Source organism: Dendrobates tinctorius, unplaced genomic scaffold, assembly GCF_039654945.1.
Source record: "Dendrobates tinctorius isolate UK_male_01 unplaced genomic scaffold, ASM3965494v1 ptg000139l, whole genome shotgun sequence".
Classification (NCBI taxonomy): Eukaryota; Metazoa; Chordata; class Amphibia; order Anura; family Dendrobatidae; genus Dendrobates; species Dendrobates tinctorius.
In genome coordinates, this window is record NW_027361807.1 from 6516931 (window position 1) to 6536724 (window position 19794).

Here is a 19794-nt window from a genome sequence, read left to right on the forward strand (position 1 = left end):
AATGTGCAAGGACAGGAGCAGGATGGGAGGCATCTGCACCAGTGTCATGGATAGGGGAATGGGAAGCACCTAACACAGGTGAAGAGACAGTGGTCTCACCCGCTGACACCAATCGTGTCTTTTTCCCTATTAACATCTCCAATGTGTTCCAAAATCCATCTCTGATTTGCCATTGTAGGCACAGTCATCATCTATTAGAGGGGCCTTCAAGCAGCTCACAGAGGTGTACAAAGATTACATAAGCTCCTGGTGGGAACTGCAAAGGATTCAGAATTATTTGGATCACAAAATTGTCCCACTGATACATAGGAACACATGGTCTACCCCCCACTGAGGGTTCATTATCCCACATTGCTCTCCAAGCGGGAAAAAGAAGCCACAGATAGTTCACTGAGATTGTTAGCTATCCTACTAGAAGAGGAAAAAAGTGTTCTTGAACAACATCAAAAAAGACTTAAATAAGCAATAGAGCAGATTTAAAAGTTGTCTACTGATCCGGAATTTGAAACAAAAGAGAAACTATTACAATTAAATGTAGAGAAATTTACAGCATATATTAAAGATCGGAATCATTCACAGTGTATTAGAGATCTCACCAACTTTAAAGAAAACAAAGCCTATGAACAGGTGAGGGTAAGGGCTAACAATATAGAAACTGACAACAGTTCCTCAGAATACGAGCTTTCTGATACTGAGATAAGAGGACGACCAGGAGGGGGTAGAGGATCCAGAAATCAATGGAGAGGAAAAGGTAGATTTCAACGGAGGCATAAATACAATAATAGAGGATCCTATAATACTGGAGCTAACCACGAGGAAAGTGGGGAGAGATCCATTCCAAGTACTTCCTCTTTTTTAGGACAGGATCCTCCAATCTCACAGTATCTTCTGAGAGAACAGAACGGCGCTGTCTAAAGGATGAGGCTATTAATACAATAATGAAATGCAAATCATCAATATTTCTGATAGAGAACTTTGTGATAGAGAACTCACTGAATTGTAAATATGTATATTAAAAAAGAAGTCTATCATTTGTTCCGATGACCAATTTTGATGAGTTTCCAGGAGTTAAAGATGCCTCCCTATTTACACATAAATTGAAATGGGCCAAGTTTATGAAAACTAACGATATAAATAAGTGTAGAGAGCTGAGCTTTCAGGAAGAAGATCTCCCTAACCTGAAGATTTTGGAGGAAATCTGGGAGGGAGGCCAAAGAAACATGGGAAAGGCCCCTTCACGGACTTAAAATCCAAGAGTACTAAACTTCCTCTGGTGTCTGATATTAGTTGCATTGATGTATTTGAAAATATGGTGATGCAAGGTTTATCACAGATACTCAAAAAACCTGATAGACATGGCAATCTTACTAGTGAGGAAGCCAATGCTCTTTTGACTTTTGAGAGAGCAGACAACATTGCCATCAAACCCTCTGACAAGGGTGGCAATGTTGACATCGTTAACAGCGATCGTTATAGGTTCATGTTTATTGTCATTTTGTCGGACCTTAAATGTTATAGAACTTTGGAATTGGACCTACGGATCTCTTCATAAGGGATCTTGGTATTGTCTTAGAAAGAGCAAGAAATCAGGGACTAATTGATGACAAAGACATGTCTTCTATGCTCCCAAAACATCCCCAGGTAGCTGCCTTCTACTGTCTACTGAAGTTGCATAAGGGGTATTCACCCCTTAATGGTTGTTCCTGAGATTGACAATCTGACACAGGGAGTGAGTATTTACATTAATCGAATTGTATGTCCATTTGTCCTTTCCCTTCCCTCATAAGTAGGAGAAACCATATAAGTGTTGAGGAAGCTTGAAGATGTGGTGGTTCCTCTAAACAAATTTTTAGCAAGCCTTGATGTTGAAGTGTTGTATAGCTACATCCCTCATGATACAGGATGCTATGCAGTTAAACAAGCATTAAAAACAAGAGGTATACATCTAAGACACCATCTAGAATTACTGGTGTTTGTGTTGAGTCACAATTATTTCTTGTTCGTTGGGCGTGTCTTCCACCAGCCCAGGGGCACAGCTATGGGGAGCCTCTATGCCCCCACATATGAAAATGTATTCCTAGGCTGGTGGGAGGATAGGGTTGTGTTTTTTGAGGACAATGAAGAATGGACAAGTAATATCTCGATGAAACTGAGTTACATCAATGATTGTTTTTATTTTTTGGACGGGAATAAGGGAGTCTTTTGGAGAGTTTGTCATGAAGCTGAATGATAATATACTGGGTCTTAGAGTCACCTCTGAGATTGAGGATGTGAAGATAGCATTCCTGGATCTTAATATTTTAAAGCAAGAAAATGGTACCTTGTCTACATCCATATTTAGGAAAAAAGACAGCAATGAACAGCTCGCTAGATTGGAGCAGCCAACACCCTACTTCTTTAAAGAAAGGTATCCCCAAAGGATAGTACCTGAGAGTGAGAAGGAACTGTTCCTCATTTTGTGACTCTAAGACACAATACAGAGAATTGAAGAACAGATTCCAAAGATGGGGTTATCCATGGGATGTATTGAATGATGCATTTCAACATGCCTCAGCCATATTAAGATGTGAACTTTTGATTCCGAAGGCGAAGAGTGAGGAGAAATAACAAATTAGGATGATAGGGACCTATGACAATAAATGGAGAGAAGTAAATATCTTCTTAATCTGTATTGGCGAATACTGAAATTCGATCTGGATATTTGAGACTTGGTCACAGAGGGTCCATCTATCACATATCGACAAGGAAGGAATCTAAAAGATCGATTGGTACACAGCCATTTTAAACCTGCAATACCAAAAACAACATGGCTGAATAGATCGATACCAAAAGGAACCTTTAGTTGTGGGACTTGTAAGACATTTTACATTAATTCTGGACCAAAATTTTTAAGTATCTCGACTGGTTCTAAATTTACTTGTAAAGACTTCGTCAATTGCAAGACACAAGGTCTTATATATCTCATCACATGTACATGTCCATTAAAATATGTGGGAAAGACCTCCCGCCAATTTCAGAGATGGATTTTGGAACACGTTGGAGATGTTAGTAGAAAGGAAGGTAAGCCAGTAGCGAGAGATGTCTGGTTATAACTTGGAGGTGATGCCGACTGTTTGAGATTTAAGGGAATGGAGGTTGTCCGTCCTTCCCCAAGAAAGGGGGATTTTGGCAGCAGAGTTTTGCTCAAAGAGGCCAAGTGGATTTTCCTTTTAAAAATCGTGAAACCACTGGATCTTAATGATGTGATTTAATTTGTTCCAATTATTTGAAAATCAGGGTTTAGATCAGTATTTGGACAATATTGTCATTAGTTATTGATTCCATTGTATTTAGGGATCAATTGGGAAGATGGAGTAATTCATTCAATTTTTGGACATAATAAATTCTTTGGGTTAATTGTCCATTTAATGCAATTCTGCTTCTGTGTAAACATATTTGTGCATCTCTCAATTTTTCTCTGCTAAGGTCGCTTTTCAGTCAGGACAAAATGGGTACAAGTTACTCCCCTACCTGTGGTATCCATGGGTGTTGGTGTGTTGTTGTACCTATATGTAGCAGTTACCGCTCTATTGTGATTTATTAATACTGTCTGAAATGGACCGAGTACACTGTGCTACTGGAGTGCTCCTCTTTTAGGTAATTTACATCTGTTTGGAAACTGCATGGTGCACGCCTGTGTGGAGAATGTTGTTTTCCATTAGGTGTTATGACATCACAGCAGTGTGGACCTGGCTCCATGAAATGATTGATCCAGGTGGAACCTATCGCATCTGTATCTGGGTGTGACATCACTAAGGGACATGGCTATGTTTTTAAATCTCCGGCATCCTGTCGGTGCCACTAACCTTTGATAATGATGCATGGGGAGCGTGTTCCTTAGGGAAATGTTATACACTAAACAGTCACTTTAGGATATCAGTAATCAATGTCAGCTAGAGCTGGGCAACGGTACATACAAACAGAATATCTGTATGACCGGAGATGTGAATAGTTTTGAACCATGAATGGTCTCTTAAACAAATTGACATAATGATTTAAATCTGAGGATGGCGTGATATATGAATGTCAATAGCAGCTTCCATTTAATAGCCATGCTGGGGTTGGTCAGGGAATGAGTGCAATCTCATGATAAAGGCTAGGGATATCTGCATTTATTATGTCTAAGAGATCAGTGTAACTATTATTATAAATATTTTTTTCTTGAATGACATATAGTGGGCTGTCTGAAAAGGGAGTTTAGCAAAGGACAGTCGGTCTGCATTAATAACTCACAGCTGCTATACTAAATAAGGTAAGTCCCTATAGGAAAAACAATTATTATACTGCATCGTTACACATTACTCATTGCTGACTTACCGCCATTGAAGCTCTAAATCTGGGGTCAGCCCATATATAGCCTGCTGGCTGTTTTCAGCTAACAGGATATATGTTTTTAGGGGTTTTTTGTTCAGTCTCTTTGAAATATAGGCTAATATTTAATAAGGTCTCCTGATGAGTCGTCTATGGTTAGGATGACGAAACGCGTAGCGACGAGAGGCTTTGAGAGTGATTGTGTATTGTCACCTCACCCTATATACAGTACTGAGACGTTGGGTTTATGTTTTCTATTAGTCAACCTCTGACTAACCTTCAGAGGCTGTACTGTGGGTTTAGTTTTAATTGGATTGAATAAAGTTTAGTTTTATCCCAAATCAGTGAATCTCCTTATCAAGGGATAATTTTAAATATTTTGTCAGTGAATTCTTGAACTTTTTTTTTTTGTTTTAAATACCACCGTAATGTAACTCTAAGCACGTTAAGCTGTATGAACATCAATATAGTCAATTTTTCACCCCCCCCAAATAGATTGTGGCCACATGCATCAGCTATATATTTAGCAACAGACTGCAAAGCAATAAGCTTTGCCTAGAGGCTGTATTCTGCCACTCTCCCTGCTCCTACAACTGTCCCTAGGCTAACTGCAGAAGGTATCTGATATAAACAGCAAAACACAGGATTAGTCCTTAGGAGGACTGTTAGTATGATAGTATGATGCTTCAGCATCAGTACCAGTATCAACACTTCAGGACTCTTATTCATTAAGCTGTATACACACAGGCCTGGACAAGCAATCTCTCTCTCCAATAAGAACTGTCCCTGAGCTGTGCAATGGTGTCAGTGTGCCGAGTGTATTGGCTCCTGTCCTTTTATTATCTTTGATGAGGTAATGCGGCCAGCCAATCACAGTAATGCCACTACCAAGATGGCTACGGCATTCCAGTGACTGGCAGACAATCCCTGTATGTTTATTGGCTTGTGGGGATTCAAGCTTCAAATCCGAGCACCAGTTAATGCTCGTGGAGTGCCGAGCACACCTGAGCACCCAGAGTGATATCAATGTATCACCAAGCACGGTTACTCCTCCCTAATTATTAGCCATCTGTCACCAATAAAAAATTGACACTGGTCGGGAGGACCAATCAGATTTTGTCAATAAAGTGAATGGATACAGCATGAGGTACCTTTGAATACTGTGTTCACATATTAAAATGTAACCTTCTGACAAAATACTCAGCACGCAGCATTACCATAATATAAATGTGCTCTTAGCAAAATTCATGAAAAGTTAAGGGTGGAAACATTTATGTATATGAAGACCAGTAACCTGATATACTTTCTGACACATGAGATGACATCCACTAACTTAACATATTATATTTATAGTCATTTTTCTGTGAATTTTCGGCCAAAAATATCAAATCCTTTATATTTAAATTTGCAAATACCGCATTGAACTATGCTTACTCTTCCTTGAGGAGAGTTCAGAAGATGCACCGCAGCAGATACAATAGCGGCACACTGTGCCGAATACCCGCTTCTACAACGCAATAAAAGATCAAAGCACATTTATTCAATTACTAAGAATTTGTAGCTTATATTCTACCACAGCACACTTTAAATTCATGAGATTTATTTTATTTATGCTCTTCATACTCCAATCCTCATCTCTTTATTTTCGTGTCTCCTTTTCAGCAAAAAATAAGTTGGTTTAAATCTAACTCCTTATACAAAAGCACAGCTCACCTGTGAATCCAGGCAGCAGATCTGGAGTTTCAGTTGTGTCTATAGAAATACGTGGCATATATTTTAGACTAAATCTATGTACCAGCTACTTATTCTTCAACTTCTCAGCCTGGGCTTCAAATGTATGTAACTAAAAAATAATAAATTGTCAGGTAGTTAACTTTAAGTGATTTCATTAAGAAAAGTCTCTTCCATGGGACCATTAGAGATTTCCTGGTGATTTGCAGATAGGACACCATGTCTACATTATTTTTTCAGGACACTAAATACTTTGCTCTTAAAAAGTGGTTTTATGGGTTTACATAAATAAAGATTAAAGGGGTTGGAACTTTTTTTATATAAAAAACTGTCTTAGACTCGGCTCACACGCACCCATACAAATCTACACATGCGTGTGAGCCATTGGACTGCACTAGGTGTCATCGGTGTCATCTGAGTGCAGTCCGATTACCATGGATGAACACAGACAATAGAAGAGATGGAGAAATTACTTTCTCCACCCCCTCCACAGCTGTGCTGCTATTCTCTCATGTGATAAAATTGGACACTCAGATCAGACAGACAAAGTTTTCATGGGAGAATCGATGGCTGCGTGACCACATGTGACCATGGCCTTACAGGCGTACCGATGTGGCTGCTATCACTGAGTCAGGGTGTGTTTACAGCCACTCACAATGCCGCGAACAGTGCCAATAGCCGCACCATCCTGCCTATATGGCCACGTTCAATATTTCGTCAATATTTTAACTTAGCCTAAGCCTAAATCAGGAGTGGGTGATAAATACAGAAGTGGTGACATGTTTCTTTTCCTCTGATTGTCCCACTCCTGGGTTTGGCTTACAAATTCTAAGGTAAAATACTGACCAAATACTGAACGTGTGAACGTGGCCTATGACTGAAAGTAGGTGACTTCCAGAAGGAATAAAGTTAATTTTCTCACAGGAGCTGCACATTCAGCATGGTGGCCAAGCTCCTTTCTAACGGTATTAACCTACAGATTAACTCTATCTGTGCAGCTTAAGAGCATTATCCAACATGACAAGTTCCCTGTAAAAAGAAAATTATTCCATTTTCCATTTTATTCCATTTTTAATCCATTTTCTTAAGGAAGCGTCCTTTTTTATCTTCATCAAGTTTTGATGACTTCTTTGTATGCAGTGTCAAAATAATATTATTATCAGTAAAAATGATATATTTTGCTACGTTATATAATTTGTCATGACACCAATTCAGAACAATCTTGTGCCATTCAAGAAAAATGAATACATATTACTTTTAAACTTGTGAATGTATGGGTGAGGGATAGCAGAAGGCTTAACTTATGATTTGTTAACCTTGGAAGAATGTGGGTGATGGTTGGCCAAAAGTTAGTTCAAAGACATTTTTATGTTTGCTTATCATCTCCCATCGTACATCTTGGGATATGTTGGCCATAAAAACAAGTTACAGCGTTACACAGCTGTGTAAAGGATAAGATTTATGATACAATGTATGCATTTATTTATTGTAAATGACCACTGATCATCTTTTTATCTCTATTATTTAGGTCTTCCTGTAATGGAAGTAAGGATTGACATCTCTAGGCAGCAAGTGGAGAAGATTTTTGGTCTGGAAGAATATTGGTGTCATTGTGTAGCTTGGAGCTCCTCTGGAACCTCCAAAAGTCAGAAGGCATTTATTCGAATTGCATGTAAGTATTTTAGGCTGCACACTAAATAATGACTAATATGTAATGAATTGTACAGTGGGTACGGAAAGTATTCAGACTCCTTTAAATTTTTCACTCTTTGTTTCATTGCAGCCATTTGGTAAATTGAAAAAAGTTATTTTTTTTTCTCATTAATGTACTCTCTACACCCCATCTTGACCAAAAAACAGAAATGTAGAAATTTTTGCTAAATTATTAAAAAAAGAAAAACTGAAATATCACATGGTCATAAGTATTCAGACCTTTTGCTCAGACACTCATATTTAAGTCACATGCTGTCTATTTCCATGTGATCTTCCTGGTTCTACTCCTTCTTTGGAGTCCAACTGTGTTTAATTAAACTGATAGGACTTGATTTGTAAAGGCACACACCTGTCTATATAAGACCTCACAGCTCACAGTGCATGTCAGACCAAATGAGAATCATGAGGTCAAAGGAACTGTCCAAGGAGCTCAGAGAATTGTGGCAAGGCACAGATCTGGTCAAGGTTACAACAGAATTTCTGCAGTACTCAAGGTTCCTAAGAGCACAGTGGCCTCCATAATCCTTAAATGGAAGAAGTTTGGAACCACAAGAAGTCTTCCTAGACCTGGCTGTCCAGCCAAACTGAGCAATCGTGGGAGAAGATCCTTGGTGAGAGAGGTAAAGAAGAACCCCAAGGTCAATGTGGCTGAGCTCCACAGATGCAGTAGAGAGATGGGAGAAAGTTCCACAAAGCCAACTATCACTGCAGCCCTCCACCGGTTGGGCCTTTATGGCAGAGTGGCCTGACAGAAGCCTCTACTCGATGCAAAACATATGAAAGCCTGCATAGAGTTACTAAAAAGACATGAAGGACTCCAAGACTATGAGAAATAAGATTCTCTGGTCTGATAAGATGAAGATAGAACTTTTTGATGATAATTCTAAGTGGTATGTGTGGAGAAAATGAGGCACTGCTCATCACCTGCCCAATACAATCCCAACAGTGAGACATGGTGACCTGCCCAATACAATCCCAACAGTGAAACATGGTGGTGGCAGCATCATCATGCTATGGGGGTGTTTTTCAGATGCAGGGACAGGATGACTGGTTGCAATTGAAGGAAACATGAATACGGCCAAATACAGAGATATCCTGAATGAAAACCTCTTCCAGAGTGCTCTGGACCTCAGACTTGGCAGAAGTTTCACCTTCCAACAAGACAATGACCATAAGCATGCAGCTAAACTAACAAAGGAGTGGCTTCAGAACAACTCTGTGACCATTCTTGACTGGCCCAGCCAGAGCCTTGACCTAAACCCTATTGAGCATCTCTGGAGAGACCTGAAGATGGCTGTCCACCAACATTCACCGCACCATCCAACCTGACAGTACTGGAGGGGATCTGCAAGGAAGAATGGCAGAGGATCCCCAAATCCTGGTGTGAAAAACTTGTTGCATCATTCCCAAGAAGACTCATGGCTGTACTAGCTCAAACGGGTGCTTTTACTCAATATTGAGCAAAGGGTCTGAATACTTATGACCATGTGATATTTCAGTTTTTCTTTTTTATTAAATTTGTTAACATTTCTACATTTCTGTTTTTTTCAGTCAAGATGGGGTGCTGAGTTTAAATTAATGAGAAAAAAATGAACTTTTTGGAATTTACCAAATGGCTGCAATGAAACAAAGAATTAAAAATTTAAAGGGGTCTGAATACTTTCCATACCCACTGTAAATCATCTAAGTCTTATGACAAGATATTATATTTTTAATGTCCATGGCAGTTTATCAAATTACCAAAGTGTTAAAAAAAGAAACAAAAGGAAACAAAATGTTATTTGTGTTGTTCTAAAGGCAAGAGTCTCATTATAGTTAATTTCTACAAATAGTTTATAGACAGATAATTTCGCTAGACATGCCTATCAATAAATGGAGTTTTCCCATCTCAGATATTTCTGGCATATATTTCAGACATTTATGTTTTGCGCAGGTATTTTTTAAGTGAAAAAGTAAGTCCCATTTATTTTGGAGTGAGTCATGTGTGTATATCTGTCCTTCCACTGACTATGACCATGAGATTGGGGTAGTTCCACCCTGTTCTTTAGACTGGTGTCACACTAAACATATGGAAAATCGGTCCGAATCTCCCTGCTGAGAGTCGCACAAGTGTTCGGTCGGGGTCACACTACCGTAGAATACGGACGAATCCTATGTGAGAAAACATTGCATAGCACTAGGACCACTGTTAATCTATGGGGCAGCTCACATCACTGTATTTTTTCTCAGGTGTATTTGACGTGCGTTTAATATCGCAGCAGGCTGCGATTTAACGCATATATCATCTGAGAATCCCTAATGCAAGCCTATGGGTGTGAGACCATTCGTCTGGCTTGCGACAAATATGCACACATTTTCCTCATTTCAGACTATTGAGCCTTTTAAATCAATGGGGAAAGTCAGTGAGAAATGTAAAACCATACGCATGTCATACGGATACATAGGTGCGAGAAAATCGTATCATCGCATTGCAAACGCATTACACACGGATGACCCTACTGAGAACACTTGTGTGACTCTCGGCTGTGAGACTCATACCGATTTTCCATACGTTTAGTGTGACCTTGACCTTGTATTGATATTGGACTCTGGGATGGGATTGTCAAGGGCAAAACAGTCCAGTTGAGTACAACAAAGACCCTACATTAGGTAATCCTAAGAAGAGGTAGGGATAACCAATTTTTTTTTACCCAAAAACATCTGAAAATCCCTACTTTTTCGTTTTTCCACCAAGAAGGAGTGGGGTTTTTTTGTATCAGAGCTGAGTATTTGTTGGCAACTTCAACTTGGGTGAGCTGGGTGGTGAGAACCAAGTCTAATATGTGATCTGAAACATATATTATTATAATGTAGTAACATGTTGTGTCACGACTATTGCAGACAGTATCTGCATACAGACTCATTTTGACCTTTGTTTTTGAGATCAGATTTATGTTGGCAATTCCAGCTTTCTTATTTAAATGGTATAGATTGAAGAGTTGGTTTAATATCAGTAGTACAACTTGAAGGACCAATAGACATATAAGTAATAAGTCAATTTTCTTTATATTGTTACATGGAAGCGGCTGATTCTTACCTCAGAACTATTGGTCATACAGACTCTGTCAGGATTATTCCACCTGTGTTCATACGCGTATTACTTCAAGTGTCCTTTAATCTTGCACTTTGGTTTATATTGTGGCCTAAAGGTTTTGAAGGAGTGATCTCAATCACTAGACTCTCAACACTGTCTTCAGGCAGGTTATCCACACAGGACTCAAAGGATCAATACATTTCTTCTTTCTGTTTCCAACAATAGTCCAAAAACTTCAACAGTTTGAAGGCAGCTTTGAAAATCTCCAAAACAGCAGAATTATCTGAACAGAATATTTTACTGGCGCTGGAGCAAAATGAAATCACCAAACAAAACCTAATGCAAATGCTTTGCTTAGGGATATATCTAGCAAAGCTAACTGACTGCATACTAAATAGACGGGTCCCAAAACACTGTCTGGCCAGAAGCCTTTCTAAGAATGAGTGAACAATTCATGAAATATAAGTAGATTTGATGTTTTAATAAAGTTTAAAAACCGTATCAGTGAGGACAAGGAAATGGTGGTGGTAGACTGGTAACATTTTCAAAGCCTCCTTAGGTCTATATTAGGATCTGGATGACAGAGATTTATGTAACCATCCAATTAAAATCTTTAAGTGCAAATTATCATACTATTATAGCATCAATTATCAAAACGCTTAAAACCAAATTAATGTTCACTAATGTCATTAACTGCTAACAAAAAATACATTAAAAATGTATTATGGGCTGCAGGAAACGGAAATAAAATTAAGGAACAACTATCAGAATGGCAGGGTAACTTTAATAACGTGCTTACTTTTGCTTTGGCACTAAGTTACAAATGAATATATCAATTGTATGCTTAGCAGAAATGTTTTGCAAAAGGTAATTTATAAACAATATGTTTAGCATCCATAATATTATGTACTGAGGAATATATTCATCTTTACGATAGTGGTACCACTGTGTTTTGAATGCAAGACCAAAACACCATTGGTACCACTTTGTTTTGAATGCAAGACCAAAACACCGTTAAAACTTTGGGGTTGGGTTGTGTTTCAGTAATAGATCTTACCAGAAGCACACACAAACTGAAGAGAACCCCCGGGCAAGACAATATATGATCACTTTTCCATCCTATAACTCACCATAATGCACAATTACCTCGCTTTAGAGGTGATGTGAGCCCCCTATTCTGACTCCATACCTAGGCTGTGAGTATGGGGCTCTTGAGACACTGTTTCTTGGCTGTCTTTATGTACAAGTACTCACATGAACATATTTAATCAGATAGCTTAACTTGACTACAGAAGCACACATGAAGAATTCAGAGGAAAGTTCATGATTTAGCCCCACTTGGAATTTAATTTTAATTTTCATTACATTATATGATAAAGTGAATAATGTAATCCAAACTATAACTTGCTCCACAAAAAATAAACCTCATATGGCTACGTGACCAAAAATCAACCCCTTAACGACCGCAGATTCAAATTAAAACAGCATTTTTTAAGGGTAATTCTTCCCTCATTGCCATTTTAAAATGGCTAGGAGGAATAAGGTAATAGCGATGTCGATCGGTGGTGAGTCCCGAGGGTGTCAGCTGTACATGACAGCTGACACACTGCAGTATCGGACCCAGCCGGTTTTTCAACTGATCGGTGCTGATTAACCCCTTAAATACTGCTGTCAATCACGAAAACTGTATTTAAGTTGTTGAATATGGTTACCACGGTACCCAGATCCTGTGATGACCCTGTGATGACCCCAGGGTATGGTGGCCTGTGAGATCCAGCAATAAGCTGAGTCCCACAGGCACAGTCAGTGAGACACTGACAGTCTCATACACTGCTGTACATGAGTACAGCAGTGTTTGAGACAACTGGTCGAAGTAAAAATTATACAGGATCCACAGTAAGACAGTAAAAACGTGAAAAAGGAAAATAAAACATGTGAAAAAGTAAAAAACACACAAAAAGTGCACACAAATCGCTAAAATCCGTTTTGCCACTCAAAGCGCAGCGTTTGTGATAAAATAAAAAATAAACAAAAAAATTTACACATAATTGGTATTGCCGTGTCCGGAACGACCCACTCTATAAAACTGGAACACTATTTATTCCGTTTGGAGAACATGGAAAAGAAAAACATGCCAAAAATGACGCTTTTCATCATACTAACTTACAAAAAAGTGAATGAAAAGTGATCAAAAAGACATATGTAAAAAAAAAATTGTATAAATGAAAACGCCAAACCGTCTCGCAAAAAAATGAACCTTTAATATGGCTCATTCAGCAAAAAAAAGTAAAAAAAAGTTACAGCTCTCATAATAAGATGATGCAAAAACAAATTCATTTTTGTAAAATAATGTTTTAGTCTGTAAAAAGAGCAAAGGATAAAAAAAACTATGAATCTGATATCTGTGCAATTGTACCAACCCAAAGAACAAATCGCTCTTATCACTTTTAACGCACGGTGAATGGCGCAAAAAAATAAAAATAAAAACAATAACTGAATTGCTTGGTTTTGTTCCTTCTGTGTCTGAAAAATCTGAATAAAAAGCTATCAAAAAATATTATGTACCCCAAAATGGAACCAGAAAAGTCTGCAACTCTTCCCATAAAAAATAAAACAAATGCAACATGTTGCGTTCGCCGCATGTCGCGGCAGCGTCAATATGGCCTGTGTACCCAATATTAAAGATAGGTACGCAGGCTGCATGCAGACGTAGGCGGAGCTGACCGGAGGAGGTGTGTCAGTGGGTGGAGCTTCACGGGGGAACTACGCAGCCCTCCGCAGCTCTGACATCCGCAAATCTGAACCTAGCCTAACATCCTAACTAAAAAGAATATGTTTAAAAAATGATGCAGATGTAAAGTTGACATGTGGTACTGTTATTTATTAACTATTTTGTGTGATATACATTTCTGATTTAACGGTATAAGAATTTAAAGTTTGAAAATTGCAGCATTTTTTAAATTTTCACCAAATTTCTGATATTTTCACAAATAAATGCAAGTCATATCGAAAAAGTGTTATGAAGTACAATATATCACGAGAAAACATTCTCAGAATCTTCATTCCAGACTTACTACCACATAAAGTGACTTTGGTCAGATTTCAAAAATTTGGCCTAGACATTAACGTCAAAATTGTCTTGGTCACTGAGGGGATAGAAAAAGATATAGTTCCTAGAAGAAAAAGAAGAGAAAAAGAAAGTCCAATAATGGAAAATGACTACTACGTGAATAGTATCCTCAGAAGTGGCTGGTCATTTAGTACCACAATTGTTGTTCATTAAGTAGTTTACAATTTAACAAAAAAGAGGAACTCAGGGACCTATATTTTCTGATGTTTATTCTTTTGCAAATGAATCCTTGTCCCCATTGCCTATGAACCAGATCATAAGTAATGTGACTGCGTGACGGTAGGCACAATGTAAAGCAGCAACAGTTCGCATGCAGCTATGTGTTTTTCTTGAGTGTCGGGCTCTAAAAGACGAGCCGGCTAATTTGTTTTGCTGATGATTGATGACACACTTATTAACAATCTCATGCTACAAAGTTTCTCTGATGTGAAAATGCATACAGAAGTTCTGCAGAAAGTGGCATCACATTCATCAAAAGAGCATTTCTAGTGGAAAGATTTCTACTTAACCCACAGGGAACTATCCTAAGCAGCCGCTGCAATAAGGACTAACATTAGAAGCATAAGTGTCTTAACCATAAAGAACAAATAAACAACCCATCCAAACTCAGTATATTGAAGAAACGATTGAATGACCCTGCCTTTAACAGTTTCCTGCCTGGAGGGCCTCCTTTCTTCAATCAAATATCTTTCTTTAAACTTAATCAACTTGTTTTTAAATTCTTTACTTTTTTGAATTACCGGTATATGGTGTTATTAAGAATACAACTACCTCATTGAAGGGTGGTTACTTAGTGTCTTGGTCTTTAGTTCAAGTCATATGAGATATTAAACTAAGGCCAAAAAAGGTTTTCTCAATGTTTTACTGCTTTATTTATCAGAACTTTACTTAACCCCTTAGTGACCGAGCCAATTTTGACATTAATGACCAAACCAAATTTTACAATTCTGATCAGTGTCACTTTATGTGATTATAATTCTGGAGTGCATCAATGAATCCCACTGATTCTGAGACTCTTTTTTGTGACATATTATATGTGAGTTCATGATATTTGTAAAATTTCTTCGATAGGACTTGCTTTTATTTATGAAAAAAAATGGAAATTTGTTGTCCCCATGAGGATTTTTTTAAAATTATTTATATAAATAATTTTTAAAAACAACGTCGGGTCCCCCCATTTTTGACAACCAGTTTTGCTAAAGGAGACAGCTGGGGGCTGGTATTCTCAGGCTGGTAAGGGGTCATGGGATATCGGCCCCCCAGCCTAAAAACAGCAGCCAGCAGCCACCCAGAAAAGGCGTATCAAGATTGAAGAGATGAATTACATACAGTAAATACAAATAGAATTGGTAGATATATAGATGTCAGTGACAAATATAATTAGTACAGTGTGTGTGCAAATTACTGTACATGTATTTAATTAATAAAAGATTATTTTTCGGAAAAAAAAGTCGTAGGCTCCCGCGCAATTTTCGTAACCAGCAGAGCGAAAGCCGATGGCTGGGGACTGATATTTATAGCCTGGGAATAAGTTAATATCTATGAAACTTCCCAGGCTATTAATATCGGCTCACAAATGTATACTTAGCCTTTGCTGGCTACTAAAATGGGGGCCCCTCCAAAAAATGATGTGGGGTAACCTATAATTCTAGAATTAATAACCAGCAAAGGCTATGCAGACATCTGTGGGCTGATATTAATAGCCTAGGAAGGGGCCATGGATACTGCCTCCCCTCGGCTAAAAACATCAGCTCTCAGTCGCCCCAGAAAAGGCGCATCTCTAAGATTTGCCAATTCTGGTACTTAGCCTCGCTCTTTCTACATGCCCTGTAGCGGTGGCAAGTGGGATAACAGTTGAGGGGGTTGATGTCACCTTTGTATTGTGACATCAAGCCCCGAGGTTAGTAATCAAGAGGCATCAATAAGATGCCCCCATTACTAATCCCATAGTCACATTGTATGACACAGACACCCAGAAAAAAGTCCTGTAATTGAAAGAAAGACACAGACTCCTTTAATAATCTCAATTAAACCATACTTATGACCGCCTAATTCCACCAAAAGCCTAGATCTCCTGTAATAAAAGTAAAATAAAAAACAGCAATATACCATACCTGTCCGGCATTCTGTCCCACGCCATAATCCATGTCTGGGGGATAAACAGTTTTCAACCTGGTTGGTGCCAAGAGGCGACCAACCCAGCACTGGTGAATGAGATGCTGGGAGCGCAGTTTCAGTGACTAGCGGTGATGTCAATGAGGCTTCACTCCCACCTGGCCTGAAGTGCAGTCACCTCTGGACCATGGGAAAATGCCAGTGTTGCAGTTCAAGCTCAGTGTCTTCACAGCAGATCACAGTGAGAATTTTTCACTCCCAGGCTTTGAGTGTCAGAACAGCAGAATTCCCCCTGAAGTGACCCCATTTTGGAAATGACACCCCTGTGGGAATTCATCTATGGGTTTAGTGACCATTTTGATTCCATGTTACATTCGAGTAGAGCTCACTTAGCAATTTCCAATTTACCTATTTTCCCATGTAAAAATTTAAAATCTGGGATTAAAATAACATTTTAGTGGTAAAATGTAATTATTTTTTTCTTCACCTCTCAACGGTATAAAATTGTATGAAACAGCTGTAGTGTCAGTATTCTCAGTGCACCACTGGATGAATTCATGTAAAATGGGGTAATATATGGGGGGTTCTGCTGTTCTGGGCTCTTTTTCTTGCTACCCTTATGAAAATAAAACAATTTGGGGCTAAAATGACATTTTTGTGGGAAAATTGTGTGTTTTAATTTTCAAGGTCCAACATTACAAAATTCTGTAAAGCCCCTGGAGGTTCCTGGTGCTCACCACACATCTAGATAAATTCCTTGAGGGGTCTAGTTTTTAAAATTGGTCCTGTAGACTTCATTGAGAGAATAAAACACCATTACTTCATCATCTACATGACTGGACCTTTATTTGGATAGCAGAGTGGATGATAACCACAATTTTTCCCTATTATACAGTAACTCGATCAGGACACACAGGGTCTTCCTATTTCTGCAAGGAATTCCAGAATTCCAACCCTGCTAATCTTGGTGTCTAATTTTGCACCATAAAGTTGCATTTAGACAGTTCAATTGCATCTGTTAAAATAAAAAAGGCCAATAAGCAAAATGTAAGCCAATCAGCACTCAGTTACTGGCCTGTTTAGACCAGCCACATTGATTTATTTAGACCACACTGATGCACACTAAAGTTTGGTTAATATGGTTTTTCTGTGCAAATAGAATATTATGATTTTGACATCAATGCTATAGTGGCAAGAAAGTACATTTTTTAATAAGCTTAAAAATTATTTCACTTGGGAAGAGTGCACCTTTGAAATTCAAATTCACTGGATTTGTTGAACTTTCCTTCAAAATTCAATTTGCGCTGAATACATTTGCTAGGATTTTGGTGCTGGACAGGAAAGTGGTGGTGGAGTAGGGAGATTATAGAAAAATTTCCACTCCGCTTACCTCATGTATCTGAAGATGGAATTCAACTCTGTTGTACATAGTATAAATCCTGCACCCAACTGTATTCTACTCGAAACTTCTAATTTTTGAAGACCCAGTGTTGTACTGACCCCCACTATACAAGGTATGAAAATCTGATTTATAAGTTAAGTTGTGATATCAGAACTGCTGTGCATTAGAGGGAAGTTCACTCAGCCACGCAAACCAACATAAACCTGCACATTGATGCTTTACCAGTGTGGAAACTGGTGATGGGCAAGTTATTTTTATTTTTGTTCTGTGAATCGAATCTTAAAGTGTTCAAATTATTGTTGAACTGTGAATTTCCGGAAATTCAACTCAAACTCGTTCCTTCATGGATTGATCCACTCATTTCTACATTTCACTCAAAAATAAATACTCGTTCATTGGGTGATTGGCAACTTGTTTAGACAGCCCAATTTTGGGAAAAGATCATTCCCTATGTATCAGGAAGTGTAAATTTACTCTAAGATTAGATTTCACAAGATGGTTTTATAATAATTGTAACACTTTTTGTCAAATTGGGGAGATAAAGAAAGTACTGTATGTCACAAATCAAAAGCATTTCACCACAAATTACAATGGATTACTGATACAGTTTTTGTCAATGTGGTTATTACAGGTGAAACATATGTAATGTAAAACCTATAAATGTGAAACACAACTGTAAATGTTTCATAAAATCTCAAATTTTTTTAATTACATAATAGAAAAGTGATAAAATCACAAAGGGAAAATTTTCCTGAAAAACGTGTTGAGGGGGTAAAAGATTATCAATTAGGTACACCATAGGGCACATGAGACTGGTAATTAAAGTGGCATGTGCTGCAAATAGTAAATAATACATAAATAATTAATCAAATAGTTATGATGCCACACAGTTAACCAAAACCTTATAGAAAAAATATAATTTTCTATAAATAAATAAGCAACCATGAGGTTAAAAAATACATGACCAGTGCATGCGCATCCATGGGATATACAGGGGGTGAAATAGGCATTGAACATGTCACCTACCAATTTTCCACGTTAATATATTTCTAAAGGTACTATTAAAATTCTCACCAGATGTCGGTAACAACCCAACCAATCCACGCAGGCAAAGAAATCAAACCATAGATGTCTATAAATTAAGTTATGTGTAATAATGAAAAATAACACAAGGAAAAAGTATTGAACACGTGAAGAAGGTGCAAAAAGCCATGGAAAGTCATGACACAAGCTGAAATCTATCAGTAATTTGAAACCAATAACAGTAATTTTGACCAGGGGTGCCCAAACTTTCACATGCCACTGTATGAGCTATACGTCTTTATTAGTCAGCAGATATAATAATAATAGATAGTGCTTCTATTGGGCAGACAACCCATAGTTTCAATGCTATGTAAGGAGGAGTGGTCCGTTGGATGCAGTGAATAGCCAGAGACAGAGAAGGGGTTAACAAGGGTTTACTGAACAGGCAATTAACAAGTAATACCCCACGCAGGGAGGCAAGACCAGCAAAGGAGCAGCGTAAATCACATGCAAACACAATGCTCGGGAATAAGATATATAAAACACGGGAACTTATCACTTGCAGTTCTTGCAGGGAAACGGCTGGAAAATCCCCCGACGGTGTTGCAAATCATGGACAAAGTCTCTGGCTTTCCAACGGAGATACAAGAAGCACTGTCTCCCGACGGACCTGATGGATTCGGTCCTGCTTGACTTGAGTGCGCTGGGACGTGGAAACGGTCCTTTTTGTGGATTCCTCAAAAATGGCGCTGGAAACAGGACAGGGGAATGGTTACAGAACGTGGCAGCTGGCGGCCTTACTCTCTAGGCAGTTTATCCTCTATCACAGGGGTATCCTAAAGTACGGGTTCAGATGGTAAATTAATAGCGTCAAAGGAAGTCTTATGGTCACCACTCTGAGAATTGAGTGACGAGAAGTTTTCAGCGCCAAGTCTTACCCGTTCCCGCGTTCAGGTCTCCTTATACATCACGCGCCCCCTGCTGTCCAACAGAAAGGGCTCTCCCTCCTAGAAGAAACCTCCCGAGCTAGCAGTGGTGACAGTCCCGATCGTTCCAGCCTTAAAGGGCACCGGACACTGTTGACTCTGTCTCGGCTCATCTTCTTACAAGCTATATAACTATATGAGTATGCACCTTTTGAAGTTATACAGTATATAGTCGGTGACAAGTTGTGTGAAAAAGTGTTTGCTGAGGATATACCTTTGGGTGATATCATTCTTTTGCATGTTTGCCAGTCTTAAATGTTTCAGGTCATGA

The 19794-nt window shown here is 38.5% G+C and overlaps 1 protein-coding gene across 3 annotated transcripts in view; it reads left to right on the top strand.

The window, feature by feature from the left end:
• UNC5A (unc-5 netrin receptor A) overlaps positions 1 to 19794 on the top strand; it is a 614615-nt gene that overhangs the window by 390355 nt on the left and 204466 nt on the right. For all 3 annotated transcript variants that reach the window (XM_073544983.1, XM_073544984.1, XM_073544985.1), the window contains exon 3: positions 7610 to 7753. In XM_073544983.1, the coding sequence (XP_073401084.1) occupies positions 7610 to 7753 (144 nt within the window). The remainder of the gene's footprint in view (positions 1 to 7609; positions 7754 to 19794) is intronic.